This window comes from Urtica dioica, chromosome 1, assembly GCF_054948205.1.
Source record: "Urtica dioica subsp. dioica isolate 48M chromosome 1, U.dioica_male_clone48M_v1_H2, whole genome shotgun sequence".
In the NCBI taxonomy this organism is placed as follows: Eukaryota; Viridiplantae; Streptophyta; class Magnoliopsida; order Rosales; family Urticaceae; genus Urtica; species Urtica dioica.
Window position 1 is genome coordinate 60,618,488 of NC_142756.1, and position 15,053 is coordinate 60,633,540.

General features: G+C 42.4%; 2 protein-coding genes across 2 annotated transcripts; one reads left to right on the forward strand and one right to left on the reverse strand.

Moving 5' to 3' along the window:
• The first annotated feature begins 1,351 nt into the window (after positions 1 to 1,351).
• LOC149408356 (Mitochondrial substrate carrier family protein) lies at positions 1,352 to 3,353 on the forward strand. Its single transcript, XM_089617035.1, has 5 exons — positions 1,352 to 1,641; positions 1,983 to 2,552; positions 2,622 to 2,754; positions 2,846 to 2,990; positions 3,096 to 3,353. The coding sequence occupies exons 1-5, from the start codon at positions 1,583 to 1,585 to the stop codon at positions 3,116 to 3,118; spliced, it is 930 nt and encodes a 309-aa protein (XP_089473161.1). The 5' UTR covers positions 1,352 to 1,582; the 3' UTR covers positions 3,119 to 3,353.
• A 181-nt stretch (positions 3,354 to 3,534) lies between these two features.
• Positions 3,535 to 4,800, reverse strand: LOC149408357 (small acidic-like protein). Its single transcript, XM_089617042.1, has 7 exons — positions 4,645 to 4,800; positions 4,446 to 4,567; positions 4,328 to 4,380; positions 4,176 to 4,239; positions 4,047 to 4,089; positions 3,913 to 3,960; positions 3,535 to 3,841 (listed from the first exon to the last, which is right to left on the reverse strand). Exons 1-7 carry the CDS (start codon positions 4,723 to 4,725, stop codon positions 3,680 to 3,682), a joined length of 573 nt encoding a protein of 190 aa, XP_089473168.1. The 5' UTR covers positions 4,726 to 4,800; the 3' UTR covers positions 3,535 to 3,679.
• Between the last annotated feature and the right edge of the window lie 10,253 nt (positions 4,801 to 15,053).

The window sequence follows — 15,053 nt, forward strand, 5'->3', positions numbered from 1 at the left end:
AAAACAAAATCAATAAAAACAAATCATGAAAACTAAATTAAAATAATAAAACATAAACGGGAGTTCCAATGAATAGAGATAGAAGGAAAAACGTTGAATTTGCGGTTGTCAATCGCGACGAACGGTGATCTTCTTCTTCGGTTGCCTCTTCTCTCCCAGTAAGCCAAACAACTAATGAAAACCTAAAATAAAAACCTAACTTGTGTTTTTAAGAGTTCTAAGAGTAAATATATATATATATATATATATATATATATATATATATATAGGATTTTGGGTGATTTTCAGAGCTATCTAGGCCTTTAGATCTGATCAAAATGTCTAAAACTCGTCAAAATCGGAAAATAATATCTTGGAAGCTAAAAATAGACAAAATCGGCGACAAACGCGCAGTTGGAGTGTGCGGCGGGCGCGCGGAACACGCGTATTGCTTGGCCGGATCTTTGTGGCGAGTAGTGATTTTTAAAATTGTCTTAACTTCTTGCTCCAGTGTCCGATTCTTGTAAATAAATGTGTTGGAAAGCTAAGAGAAATCTCTATTCAATGGTGTAAGATTTATTCCATAAAATTTGATAGAAAATCTCAAAATCATGCAAAAGAGGACGTCGTACTTCTTGTTTCGCTCTATTTTTTTTTTAAAAAAGTCTTCGAATCACGTGATGTACTAATATCCTCATTAACACCCAATTAGCCTATCGAACATGTAAATCACTCAAAAATACATCAACTACACAAAAAGTCACTCGAGAACATGTGAAAATCAAGCCGAAAAATAGGAGTTTGGAGCACGCTTATGATTTCGACCAATATTTCAACCCTTTGGTTTAAAAAAAAAAAACACTAAAGTTTGGAACATATATTTTTTCCATTTCTCATATATAATGAACTAAAAACTTGTCCTTTTCATCTATTAGATTAGACAAGTTGGAATATTGTAATTTGTAGTATACATCTTTTTGGTTTTTGACTAATATTTCTTTAAGAGGCATGCATACTCGTTTCATGCAACAAAAATATACCTCCCCAGAGTTGCGATAAATAAATAATTTTTTGTAAAAAGAAGTCATCTAGAACCCGAGACAACCACAAAAATACGTTTTCTGTGCTATCATTCCGCAATGACAAAATTGTCCAAAATTAATAGTTTCGTTATTTGGGATGAGATTATGAGGAATAACGAATAATTAGCCAACCTCGAGAAACAGTAATAATTAGCCAAACTCGTCGCCAAACAAGACCCTAAAATTTTATGTTTCACAAGAGAGCTGAGTCGACTCGGCTCAACTCGCCGAGGGAACTCCAAAGTCAAAACCCAATGGAGAAGTCAAAATATTGCTAAATTATAATAAAAGAAATAAATAATCAACAGAGTGGATTCATCTCCAAGCAATCAAAGGGACCAAATTGCAATTTCATTCTCGGCCGTTTCGAATCTTAGGGTTTTGAACGCGGAACTCGATTTCGGAGCTGTTAAGGAAATTTTTTGCGGTCTCTGAACAACAATGCGTTATTAACCTGACCTAGGATTCGATCTTTGTTAGTTCTTTTCTCGCCGAAACTGTATTCTGATTCCCGAGATTCCATGGCTGCGTCGAACGCTCGAGCTCAATCGTTCGGTCAGACCGAGATCAACTGGGACAAGTACGTTTGATTTCTCTTATTCCATTATTGAATCAAGCTAATCTTTCTGCAATCGCGTTATTAATTTTCCCTTTAGGTTTCTTGTACATCGCTGTTGGTTTTGAGATGTAGGGGTTTTGGGAATGTAGATAATTTTAGGGGTTTTTAGAAAATTTGCGAATTCGTTGTTTATTGGGTAGATTTGCAAAGAAAATTCATTGACGAAGAAGGAATTTAAGGTTTTGTGTTAAAGTGGACCCGTTTTGACGCAGGGTATGATTGTTGATTATTTTGTAAACGTTTGATTTGAATTGACACATTGAGATTGTTGGGTTTTACAACGAAAACGTTTGTGAGTGCAGGCTTGATAAAAGTAAGTTTTACGTGGTAGGAGCGGGGCTTTTCACGGGAGTGACGGTGGCGCTGTACCCGGTGTCGGTGGTGAAAACGAGGCTGCAAGTGGGGTCCGGCGAGAGAAGCGCGTTCTCGGTGGCCCGCGGGTTGCTGAAAGCCGACGGGATTCCCGGGCTCTACAAAGGCTTCGGCACCGTGATCACCGGCGCTGTCCCCGCCCGCATCATATTCCTCACCGCTCTCGAGACCACCAAAATCGCGGCCTTCAAGATGGTCCAGCCCTTCCATCTCTCCGACCCCGTCGAGGCCGCCATAGCCAACGGTTTGGGTGGCATGACCGCATCGCTTTTCTCCCAAGCCGTCTTTGTTCCCATTGACGTGGTTAGTCAAAAGTTGATGGTTCAAGGATTCTCGGGGCACGCAAAGTACAACGGGGGACTGGATGTTGCTCGACAGCTTTTCAAGGAAAGCGGAGTGCGGGGGTTGTATAGGGGATTCGGCCTATCCGTCATGACTTACTCCCCGTCTAGTGCTGTGTGGTGGGCCAGCTATGGGTCCAGCCAACGTTTCATTTGGAGGTCAGAAATCAAGTCTTTATATTTACCAAACAAACAATTTAGTGGGGTCGTAAAGTGAGTACTGCGCAGTGTGTTAGGCAACGGTGACGAAGCTCCGAGCCAAGGGAAGATAATGTTAGTCCAAGCAGGCGGAGGGTTCATTGCCGGCGCAACAGCATCGTGTATAACAACTCCACTAGACACTATCAAGACACGCTTACAGGCACTTTTTTTTTTTTTTTTTTTTTTATCTCCAACTCATTGCCAATTATTTATGTGAGTCCACTAACAATTATACATCTATCTATCTGAAGGTGATGGGACATGAAAATGCGAGGCAAGTTGTGAAGAAGTTGATCAAGGACCAAGGTTGGAAAGGTTTCTACAGAGGCCTCGGCCCTAGATTTTTCAGCATGTCCGCTTGGGGAACCTCCATGATCCTCACTTACGAGTATCTAAGTACTCTCTCTCTCTCTCTCTCTCTCTCTCTCTCTCATTTCCTCTTCTTATGCTCATCTCTTTTACGGTTTACTCATTCCCATGCTCTTGCTTTTGCTTTTTCAGAGCGAGTCTGCTCAAAAGAATGAGGCATCATTGCTCCTCAACTGGGATTGCTGATTTGGAGGCGTTTTCCCTTTTGAAATATTACATCAAATTACTTTTAAAAGCTCCTATATGCCATTGATTTTCAAGCTAGATTTTGTAGCTTTTACCTCTTTTCACTTGGATGTTATTTTTTCTCCCATATCAAGGGGTATATATCTGATGAGAATAATTTTGTTTTAGTTCATCAGCATGAAATAAAGAAGCAAAGTTTTGTAATCTTCTTGTCATATACTTTTCATCAATTTTCTTCCAGCTTGTTTTGATGTTATTTCATTAAAACACTTGAATATAACAAACAAAACAAAAATACCAAAGAGATGGAACATTGGAATTCCACATAGGCTCTAAAATCTGCGTAAATCAACCGACCAGAAAACAAATTAGGCAGGATAGGTAGTGATAGCTCAAAATCAACTATATCATACTTGCTTGATATTTCCAAAATGGTTGGTTACACATGGTGTGTATACAAACCATCTCTATTCACCCAGAACGGTAAACATATTATCCAGTGAAAGATGACAATACAAAAACCGAAAAAATCACAAAACTCGGGTTTTGTCTTTGTCGTGAAGATCTTCATCACCGTCTCTATTCAGCTCTGCATATTCTTCTAGAGACGCTGATGGGAATAACTCGCCAACCTTGTTCGCTTTGGTCGTCTCAGTTGCATCAGAGGTCTTGTTAGACTTGTCTTTGCTCATCTGTAAAACGCAGAATTATCACCGGGCTTCAACGTTACTTAAAAACAATCTCAAGTTATTGCAGAACTTACCGCACGGAGTAAAGACCTTCTTTCCCGTTCTCGGGCATTCTTGATGGCCTGAAATAAAAAATGTATGAAAATATCAGACCTCAATCCAATAACAAAGCCTCGTGACTTAGAATTAGAAGGCAAACAAACCCAACCTCCTCTAGCATCTTCTGCTCGGCTTCTACTTCTTCCAAATCCCTGAACATTATACAAGAAATCCATATCCATCACAACATTTTTTTTTATTTATCGAACAACAACGAAGAATCAAAGTTGATGCTGACCTTCCAACAATCTGACCCACACGAGAACGACACTTGGCACATACACCTTGCTCTTTAGCACAGCCTTTAACATCACCAAATTAAAAAGACATAAATAAACAAACTCCAATGATTAACATGAAACCTGAGTGCAATTGAAAGTTAAAACTAACCCGTGCACAGATTATGGTAAGCCTGACGAACATTGCGTTTCTTACAATTCTGGCTGAAACGTTTAGAAAGTTAGAAGCTAGCTCACAATGATTAGATTCCAAAATATAAAGCAATTACCATTTGGCAGGCTCAGAGAGAGCCTTGTACTTGCCATAGCGGCGTTTCCATTCGATCTGGTCTCTACAACGGGGACAAACTCCGGTCACCTCCGATAATGGCCTTAACCTACCTCCCACTTCCTGTCAAACCAATTACTAAGCTTTTTCTCTTCTAATAATAGTGTTATTATACCAAAATAAAGAGAACAATAATTTACCGTCTCGTTGATTTTTACACCGGCGTTAGGTTTCCAAGCGTACTGGTTCTGGTGCTTCGGTGGACCTTGCTTAGTGCTCATCTTCTTCTTCTTCTTCTGCTTCGTTCAGAGGACCTCTCGACTTCAGTTTTGTCTTGGTCTATCATTCTTCAGGGTTTTAACGGATTGGGCTTTCAGGCCCAAACCGGAAAGAATTTAATTAATGGCTTTTTCAATTTAATTACCCAAATACCAATAACAAAAGAGAAATTTCATTTTTTAGCTTCAAAAATGAAGAAATATCACCATTAGATCCAGGAGCTGAAAAATGTCATAAATTGGACCCAGATTCAGAAATCCTTTCAGCCTATTTTTCGATCTTAAATCATTATATTTCATCCGAATTCATCGAAATTCATCTTAAATCTTCAAATTTCTTATTCGAATTCATCGAAAAATTCATCTTAAATCTCCAAATTTCATCGTATTTCTCAAGTGACATTGACATAAATATTTTGTCAATGAGATGAGCTTGAACTTCTTTCGAGCGTTTGACTCGAGGTTTGACTTCAAGAGCTCTGTTCATGGGCTTGGGCCCCATGAATTGACTTGGCGTGTCCTTTTTTATTTTTGGGGTGTCGTTTTTACCTCGCAAAAATGACGACATAACATTAACTCTTCAGTTTCTTTCTTGCGCCACTTATTGTGCAAGAAATTTTTTTATTCTCCTCTTTGGCATGTGGATTTCCGATGGCGGTCTCGGAATTTCTTTGAGTCGTCGAAGGCCTACCCTTTCGTTTATCGCATGTTCATATATTTATTTATTTGTATGCCCATGGAATTTTGTGTATATATACATATGTTAAATATATGTCCATATATATTTATTTATTTTCATATGTATATATATATATATATATATATTTAGTGTGTGATGCATAAAGCATTTTGTATATAGTATATACACATATAATATTTTTTTTCTTCGACGGTGCATGTGTGCATATATGCACAAAGTGTATTTGTATATAACTTGTACACATAGAAAGATATTTTATATGTGAACATACGTGTATATAACATATATATATATATATATATATATATATATATATATATATATATGCATATTTTCATTTATGTACATACATGTACTATATATATATTTTCTATTGATAAGACTGAACTATTTTCTTTTGATAAGACTGAGCGTGTGTGGGAGAGCATATATATATAAATATATATATGTTAGCAATATTACAAATAATATTGACGTAAATGACATAAGACAAGTTGCATGGAAAAGAAAAAATAATCGTAAAATAAATACAAAATAAAAACCCGGTTAAACCTTTGAACCGGAAAAACAAAACGGAAAAAGCCGAGGCCCGTTGGACGGTCTCCTTGAAGCTTTTATCGCCCTCCCACGGATGCTTGGAATACTTGAGCGAAAGCCTCCTAGGATACAACGACTAGCAGAGGCAAGCCTAGCACCAAAGACTTGACTCTCTCGGCGAACTTAAACCTGTGAGAAAATATCACCACGACAAAAAAAATTTTATGGGAAAGAGAAAGTATTCGAGAACAGTGGGGAATCAATGGATTTTCGGATATCTCTGAATGAGAGTTGAGGCCTCTATATATAGGGCCAAGGCAGTGAGGTTTGAACTCAAAACAAAACGTCCAGCCATAAAGGCATTAACGCAGGTTAATGCACCCAGTTAATACAACGTTATGAATTCAAACCAAGTGAACAGACCAACGTTTTCCCAGCCTTAATGGCATTATTATACAGCCATAATGCGCATTTAAAGCTCAAAAACCATTGAATTAAAGCACACAAACCGTTGGCTTTAATTCTCAAACATACAGTTCGTCACTCCGTCTGGTCGAGCTCGTCCAGTCGACCTAAAATGACTTCGTCACCACTTCGTCTGATCGAGCTCGTCCAGTCGAGCTAGAATGACTTCGTCACCACTTCGTCTGGTCGAGCTCGTCCAATCGAGCTCGTCCAGTCGAGCTGGAATGACTTCGTCACTTCGAGTACGTTGGCCTCGCCTTGTCGAGCTGGAATGACTTCGTCACTTCGTCCAGCCAACCTAGCCCAGTCGAGCTGGAACTTCGTCCAGTCGACTTCACCCAGTCAAGCTGGAACTACACGACCTCGCCCAGTCGAGCTGGAACTTCGTCCATGAACAACTTTTCTCCATCTCCTAGCAGCTCAAAGGTGGAGAAGGAGTTCTTGTCAGCGCAGATGTGGCGGGTAGCTCCAGTGTCCAGCCACCACTCCTTCGGGTTCGAGTCAATCATGTTGACCTCGGAGACCACAGCAACGAGGAGGTCATTATCATCCTCCACGACATTGGTCTCCTTCTTCTTCTTTGGCTTTCTACAATCGGCAGCTCGGTGACCGACTTTGTTGCAATTGAAGCATTTACCAACAATCTTTTGTTGGTGCTTCTTCTTGAACGTCCCTCCCTTGACACCAAGCTGGTGGGCGTGCTTCTTCCCCTTCGAGTTTTCGCCATGTTCGACGACATTAGCTCGCTCGGAGACGGTTCTTAGTCTTCTATCGGAGCCTCGGTTGTCTTCCTCGATTCGGAGGCGAACAACCAAGTCCTCAAGACTCATCTCCTTTCGCTTGTGCTTGAGGTAGTTCTTGAACTCCTTCCACCCCGGTGGCAACTTCTCTATTACGGAGGCAACTTGGAACGACTCGCTAATGGTCATTCCCTCGGCTTGAACCTCATGGAAAATGAGTTGAAGCTCTTGCACTTGACTCACCACGGTCTTTGTGTCCACCATTTTGTACTCTAGGAAGCGACCCACAATGTACTTCTTAGAGCCCGCATCCTCGGTTTTGTACTTGCGATCCAACGAATCCCAAAGCTCTTTAGACGAGACTTTTGAGCTATACCCGTTGTATAAAGAGTCGACGAGACAATTTAACACGTGGTTTCGACATAAGTAGTCGGATTCGTTCCACCCCACATAGGCCCGAAGCACTTGTGGGTCGGCTTCACCCTCACGAGGAGTGGCCGGAGGATCTTCGGTCAAAAACCGAGCAAGTCCGATGGTTGTCAAAAAGAAAACCATCTTTTCTTGCCACCGTTTGAAGTTGAGCCCGTCAAACTTCCCAGGCCTCTCGGCCGGCATCACCGTGGGAGGCCCTCGAGCCACACCTATGTTTGGACCATCTAGGCCCAAACCTGCCATCGGTTGAACGAGACCCGCGGGTCCGTTCCTGGCCGTAGCCGCCATCGAGCCTTGTCCCACAGCCACGGGAATCAGGCCGATGTTGATCAGGTTTGGCGGGGTGTTCACCAAGGAGGGATTGTCACCGACGTTCCCTCCAACATTCATATTCATCGAGTCGTTTTCGTTCACGTTAGTCATATTTTCTACAAAAGAAATTCTCAAGTCAGTAAGCTCCAGAACAAAACCGGAAAAATAATGAAAAACAATTATTTTCCCTTCCTTCACGCAACCTGGGAGAGTCAAGTCTTTGGTGCTAGATAAAAGCTTCAAAATTGTTAGCAATATTACAAATAATATTGACGTAAATGACATAAGACAAGTTGCATGGAAAGGAAAAAATAATCGTAAAATAAATACAAAATAAAAACCGGGTTAAACCTTTGAACCGGAAAAACAAAACGGAAAAAGCCGAGGCCCGTTGGACGGTCTCCTTGAAGCTTTTATCGCCCTCCCACGGATGCTTGGAATACTTGAGCGAAAGCCTCCCAGGATACAACGACTAGCAGAGGCAAGCCTAGCACCAAAGACTTGACTCTCTCGGCGAACTTAAACCTGTGAGAAAATATCACCACGACAAAAAAAAATTTGCTGGGAAAGAGAGAGTATTCGGGAACAGTGGGGAATCAATGGATTTTCGGATATCTCTGAATGAGAGTTGAGGCCTCTATATATAGGGCCAAGGCAGTGAGGTTTGAACTCAAAACAAAACGTCCAACCATAAAAGCATTAACGCAGGTTAATGCACCCAGTTAATACAACGTTATGAATTCAAACCAAGTGAACACACCAACGTTTTCCCAGTCTTAATGGCATTATTATACAGCCATAATGCGCATTTAAAGCTCAAAAACCATTGAATTAAAGCACACAAACCGTTGGCTTTAATTCTCAAACGTACAGTTCGTCACTCCGTCTAGTCGAGCTCGTCCAGTCGACGTGGAATGACTTCGTCACCACTTCGTCTGGTCGAGCTCGTCTAGTCGAGCTCGTCCAGTCGAGCTGGAATGACTTCGTCACTACTTCACCTGGTCGAGCTCGTCCAATCGAGCTCGTCCAGTCGAGCTGGAATGACTTCGTCACTTCGAGTACGTTGGCCTCGCCTTGTCGAGCTGGAATGACTTCGTCACTTCGTCCAGCCGACCTAGCCCAGTCGAGCTGGAACTTCGTCTAGTCGACTTCGCCCAGTCGAGCTGGAACTACACGACCTCGCCCAGTCGAGCTGGAACCAGTCGACCTCGTTACTTCGTCCAGCTCACCTAGTCGAGCTGGAATGACTTAGTCACTTCGTCCAGCTCGACCTCCCTAGTCGAGCTGGATGGAATGACTTAGTCACTTCGTCACTTCGTCCAGCTCGACCTTGTCAATTTCTCATTCACCTTAGGTCCGATTTTTGGCAAACAAAATCAGCCATCCACATGTTAATAAATAATATTTATTAACTTTATTCCAACAATATATATATTATTGAATGTACATCAAGCTTCCCTTCTTTCTTTTTTATTTTTATTTTGTTTAAATGACAAAAGCACTTTTCTCTTGACAACTTTTTTTTTTTTTTTTTTTTAAGGAAAAAGAAATAGCACAAGACGTCACATCTTCCATTTTTGCCCACGGCACAAATCCTACAAATATAATCCATCTACCATTTTAGATCTCTTTCATTTTGAAACTCACGGCACAAATCCTAGAAACATAATCCATATGCCATTTTAGATCTCTTTCATTTTGAAACTCACGGCACAAATCCTACAAACATAATCCATCAGTCATTTTTGCCCACTTCAACTACCATTTTTGCCCAGATCTATAAGTGTAGTGTTACTAATCTCATCTATAAAAACTACAGCGTTATTATGTAGTCTTATAGCAATCAATTACATAAGCTATAGACACTACAGCATTAGCTTGTAGTTTTAATTGATTCAATTAGACAGACTACACACTAAGACTGTCATGTATTGCACTGAAGTCTTATCTCTTTGCCTATGACTCCATTTTTTTTTTTTGAAGACTACATTGTTTAGGTGTAGTTTTAAAATTTAGGTATTTCATATTTTTTAACTTAGACTACTAAGTGTCGACGTAATATAGGATGTAAGTTATTTAAATTTAGCTTGTGATCAAGATTACATCTATAAATTGTAGTTTTTAAATTTACGCACTAAAGATTATAGTTTACTTTTGTAGTCCTCTTGTGTGATTTAACTTAAACTACTTTGTTTTATTTGTAGTCAAACTTGATATCAATATTGAACTATCTCTCAATTTTGGGTCTGTTTGTGTTTTGTAAATGTTAGACAAGTATGTGAATATTAATGAACGAAGGTCAAGGTAGTAATTTGTTAAATGATTAATAAAGCCACTTTACCATTTGTGGTTACATTTGAACTTTAAATAAAAAGTTGGTTAGATTGAAATACCAACGTTTCAAGTGATTTAATCCGTGTAATTTTTCAATATTAAAACATGGTTATGGAAACAATCAATGTACCATTGTGACATATACTCAGTGATCAATTAGTCACAAAATTCTAGAATTGTAATTAATCTATCACAAATTTGGGGAATTTTTTTGATTGATTTTTCATGAATCTCTCAAATTTCGTGACAAATCGGTCACAAAATTTCCAACATTGTGATAGAACGATCACGAAATTTTCTAATTTCATGATCGATTGGTAACGGATTTTAAAATTTCTTCACCGATTTCATTAAGAATATTATAGCATTTCACAAATCATTTATTAAGTTATAGATATGTCAAATTGATTTATGGCGTTTTGATAAAATGTTGGTATTCGTAATATTCATGTCAATATCCTAATTCTTATATGATGCTCCGTGCAAAACAAAGAAATATATGTCTTTTTATATGAAAAAGAAATATACGTGTTGTGTGTTACGTGTTAGGCCGTCTTTTTCTTACGATAAAAACGACGCCTCAATTGCAAAAACGATGTTACAATATAAAAGCGCCAACCGAGCTTCAACCAAGCGCCAACCGAGCTTCAACCAGGCGCCAATCGAGCATCAACCAAGCGCCAACCGAGCTTCAACCAAGCGCCAACCAAGCATCAACCAAGCGCCAACCAAGCATCAACCAAGTGCCAACCAAGCTTCAACCAAGCGCCAACCAAGCATCAACCAAGCGCCAACCAAGCATCAACCAAGCGCCAACCAAGCATCAACCAAGCATCAAGCACCGTTTTCTTTTCCTATAAATAGTTCACTCATTCTCAACTCAAAGGGACGACTGAAGAGAATCCCCTGAACTACGTCATGACCTGATCCCGCAAGGCGGGTACGTAGGTAGCTCACGAAGAGCACGGTCACGCCCCCCAGGCGAGCTCAACCTCCAGGCAGGGGCGATCTCCAGGCGAGCTCGACCTTCAGCCGAGCTCGACCCCCCCAGGCGAGCTCAACCTCCAGGCAAGGGCGATCTCCAGGCGAGCTCGACCTCCAGTCGAGCTCGACCCCCAGGCAGGAGCGATCCCCAGGCGAGCTCGACCTCCAGGCGAGCTTGACCTCCAGCCGAGCTCGACCCCCAGGCGAGCTCACCCCCCAGGCGAGCTCACCCTCCAGGCAGGGGCGATCTCCAGGAGAGCTCGACCTCCAGGCAGGGGCGATCTCCAGGCGAGCTCGACCTCCAGCCAAGCTCGACCCCCCAGGCGAGCTCAACCTCCAGGCAGGGGCGATCTCCAGGCGAGCTCGACCTCCAGCCGAGCTCGACCCCCAGGCGAGCTCACCCTCCAGGCAGGAGCGATCCCCAGGCGAGCTCGACCTCCAGCCAAGCTCGACCCCCCAGGCGAGCTCAACCTCCAGGCAGGGGCGATCTCCAGGCGAGCTCGACCTCCAGCCGAGCTCGACCCCCAGGCGAGCTCACTCTCCAGGCAGGGACGATCCCCAGGCGAACTCGACCTCCAGCCGAGCTCGACCCCCAGGCGAGGTCACCCCCCAGGCGAGCTCACCCTCCAGGCAGGGGCGATCTCCAGGATAGCTCGACCTCCAGGCAAGGGCGATCTCCAGGCGAGCTCGACCCCCTAGGCGAGCTCGACCTCCAGGCAGACTCGACCTCCAGGCCAAACTCAACCTCCAGGCAGGCTCGATCAACAGGCCAGGAACCAAAGACGAAGAACGCATTCCCGACGAAGAAGAAGACAAAGTATTATTTCCCTCTTTGCGATTCCTAGATCCTCTGAAGCTCTTGGATGATTTGGGCTTTGTCTCGAATTTCCTTGAGCCCTTTGGACTCTCGAAAAGTAATTTGGGCCGATCCAATATTAGGCACGTGACTATCCCAGGCTCACACTAGGAGAAAAGACGTTATCCGGTGCGACAAATGTCGCACCCAATGCCTCAAATGTCGCACCTAAAGGTTTATTAGGTGCGACAATGGGTGCGACACTGTCGCACCTGATAACTTACGTATTGCGTCTTCGCGAAGTCCGTCGTCCACGATCCCTTAGCGTCCTGGTGTTTTTCTAACCATATCGCTATAGCCGAGCCTATACTCCCATCTTCTCTTCGCTGTAATTTTTCAACATTAAAATATGAATCACATATATATTACATATTAATTTTAAGAGACTTACGTTCCTCGAGCGATGACCAAAAAAACTAAGCGAGCCTTGCCTCGCCTTCGTCTTCTTCATCTTCGAATTTTCCCGGTTGCGGAGAGATTTCGCCTGCAAGACATAAATACGTGAAGTTTAATTTTAAGAAATTCGAATAATCATCGGAAGTTCAACTCATACCTTATGCTCTGGCGAGTCGAACGCCTCTATTGCTTTCAACCAGGCTTCCTGGTTGTAGCCATCGGGAGTTTCATTTTTAGCGAGATCCTTACTCCCGCAAAATGTCTTGAAGAAGAGCTGCAACAACCTCGACTTCTGGCCACGACGCATCCTCTTCGCATCGCGAATGATAGCCATATCAATCTCGTTGCGAATAGGATCTGCAGGCACAAGCTCGCCACTCTCGGGATGTGCATAAACGAAGTTATACTCGTTATGAATCGAGTTCATAAGAGCCGCCACACTCTGCGCAGACACATGATTCCAGTCTGGGAGGTCGACTGGAATGGTACTCTTGATCAGGTTTCCTAATCGGTTTTGGAACGTCCCGATCAACGGATTTTGCTCCCTGACGTCTTGGTAGAACGCCTGCGCATTCTGATCGTAGCGAACTGTGTTCGCTCCAGGGGTCCCAACACGAGCTCTCGCAGAAACGACGCCAGTCGTTGGTCCCCGCTTCTTCCTCGGCATCTGCGGGGGGTCACGCTCTCCTCCTGATGGGTCCTGACCTGAAGTAGACATCCTGCAAAATGAATTGTAGTTAGTATTTTTAATTACTATGTAATTACTATTCGACGACTACGGTTATTACATGGTGTTAGTCATTCATCGTTGTCACTCGATGTAATGTTAGTATCGACATCAACATCGTCTCCCTAAAAAACGGCAAGCGCCTCATCTTCTTCATCCACTTCTTCATCATCTTCAACGACATTAACAAGCTCGGCCGTAGCAGTTTCGTGTCGATGATTAAGACGGTCGATATTTGACAATTCTATTGTCAATGGAATCGATGCTGAAGTGGTCGGATCAACTTCAGGAATGTCCCATATCCCACGTTGATTGCATTCCTGAACGATTTCCCATTCGCGACCCTTAACGAGATCTTGGATGTAAAACACTTGTTTCGCTTGAGTCGCGAGTATAAACGGCTCTTCTGTAAACCACTCTTTGGCGGTATACGAACTCGTTGCTCCGGTGGTCTTATCAACGTGCACTATACGTCCTGCATTGTACTTGTCACCATACCATATGCATTTGAACAGTACGACACGACAGTTATGTGTATAGTTCAGCACGATTACGTCTTCCATTCGACCGTAAAAGTTGAAGTCGTTCAGGGGCACACAAACACCGCTATTCTGGGTGATTCGTTGGTTATCACGACGACGAGTGATGAACTTCATGCCATTCACAAAGCAACTCGGATACTGATGAGCAATTTGCATAGATCCCGTAGACAACGCGTAAAGTTCTTCAGACACGTCGGAACCACTAACTTTCATGTCATAAATCTGGAATATACAAATGAAGATGATGTCATTAGCAATTTTAGTAGCAATTTTTCGCAAATGAATCATTTCGGTTTACCTTTTTCGCAAACCAAATTTTGAATTCTTTTCTGTGCATTGCTTCGAGATCAGAATCTGCAGTTCCCGCTTCAGAGTTATTTTGTATAAGTTCCAAATGCTCACTGTTAACATTACGTAATTATATGTAAATCAATGAGCTAGATTATGTACATATTTAAATGAAAGAATCACTTACATCAAATACGGATCGATTTATGGACAATTGGTAAAAATGTACCACTCCGCCTTCTCTTTTTGGTCGTCGTCTAAAACTATCGGCTTCATCATCCCGTAAGGCACACAGTTTTCAGATCGAAAAACACTAAGTTCCCGCACTTGAACTTCATCGACAGTTTTCTTATCTTCGAGATACCTTGCAACAAATGTGAATGCCTCTTCTACAACGTACGCTTCCGCAATGGAGCCTTCGGGTCTAGCTCTATTTCTGACAAATTGTTTTAACGTTCCAAGGTATCTCTCAATTGGGTACATCCATCGCATATGCACCGGACCGCCACACAACGCTTCATCTGGTAGATGAATTGTCACGTGAACCATGATCGTGAAAAAAGCTGGCGGAAATATCATCTCAAGCTTACACAATATCTCAATGATTGAATCTTGCGCTTTTTCGAGATCGTCCACTCTCAGGGTTCTAGAACTAATCAACTTGAAAAAGTTGCAGAGCTCTGAGATCGTCTCTTGTATCGGTTTTGGCACAAAAGGGCGAATACCATCAGCCAACAGCCTCTGCATGATCACGTGACAATCATGCGACTTCAAACCTGTGAGCTTCCCGTCAGCAGTTACATTTTTCTTCAAATTTCCAGCGAGCCCGTCTGGGAATTTAACAGATTGAAGGAACTCGGTAAACCGGTGTCTCTGCTCAAGCGTTAACGTGTACGCTGATGGCGGTTTGTACCACCCATTCCTTTGTTGTCTCAAGTGCAGAGAAGACTTGATTTTCAAGTCCATCAAGTCAAATCTCGACTTCTCCGTATCGTAGTTCTTCTTTTCCAAGCTGAGC

Bases quoted from the DNA above. Each gene is read 5' to 3' on its own strand.
- LOC149408357 (XM_089617042.1), bottom strand. From the start codon at position 4,725: ATGAGCACTAAGCAAGGTCCACCGAAGCACCAGAACCAGTACGCTTGG. The intron at 4,381-4,445 runs GTAATTGCTTTA...TAAACGTTTCAG, and splicing joins CTCTCTGAGCCTGCCAAATG to CCAGAATTGTAAGAAACGCA. The intron at 4,240-4,327 runs GTTAGTTTTAAC...GTGATGTTAAAG, and splicing joins TTACCATAATCTGTGCACGG to GCTGTGCTAAAGAGCAAGGT.
- LOC149408356 (XM_089617035.1), top strand. From the start codon at position 1,583: ATGGCTGCGTCGAACGCTCGAGCTCAATCGTTCGGTCAGACCGAGATC. The intron at 2,755-2,845 runs GCACTTTTTTTT...ATCTATCTGAAG, and splicing joins CTATCAAGACACGCTTACAG to GTGATGGGACATGAAAATGC. The intron at 2,991-3,095 runs GTACTCTCTCTC...TTGCTTTTTCAG, and splicing joins CCTCACTTACGAGTATCTAA to AGCGAGTCTGCTCAAAAGAA.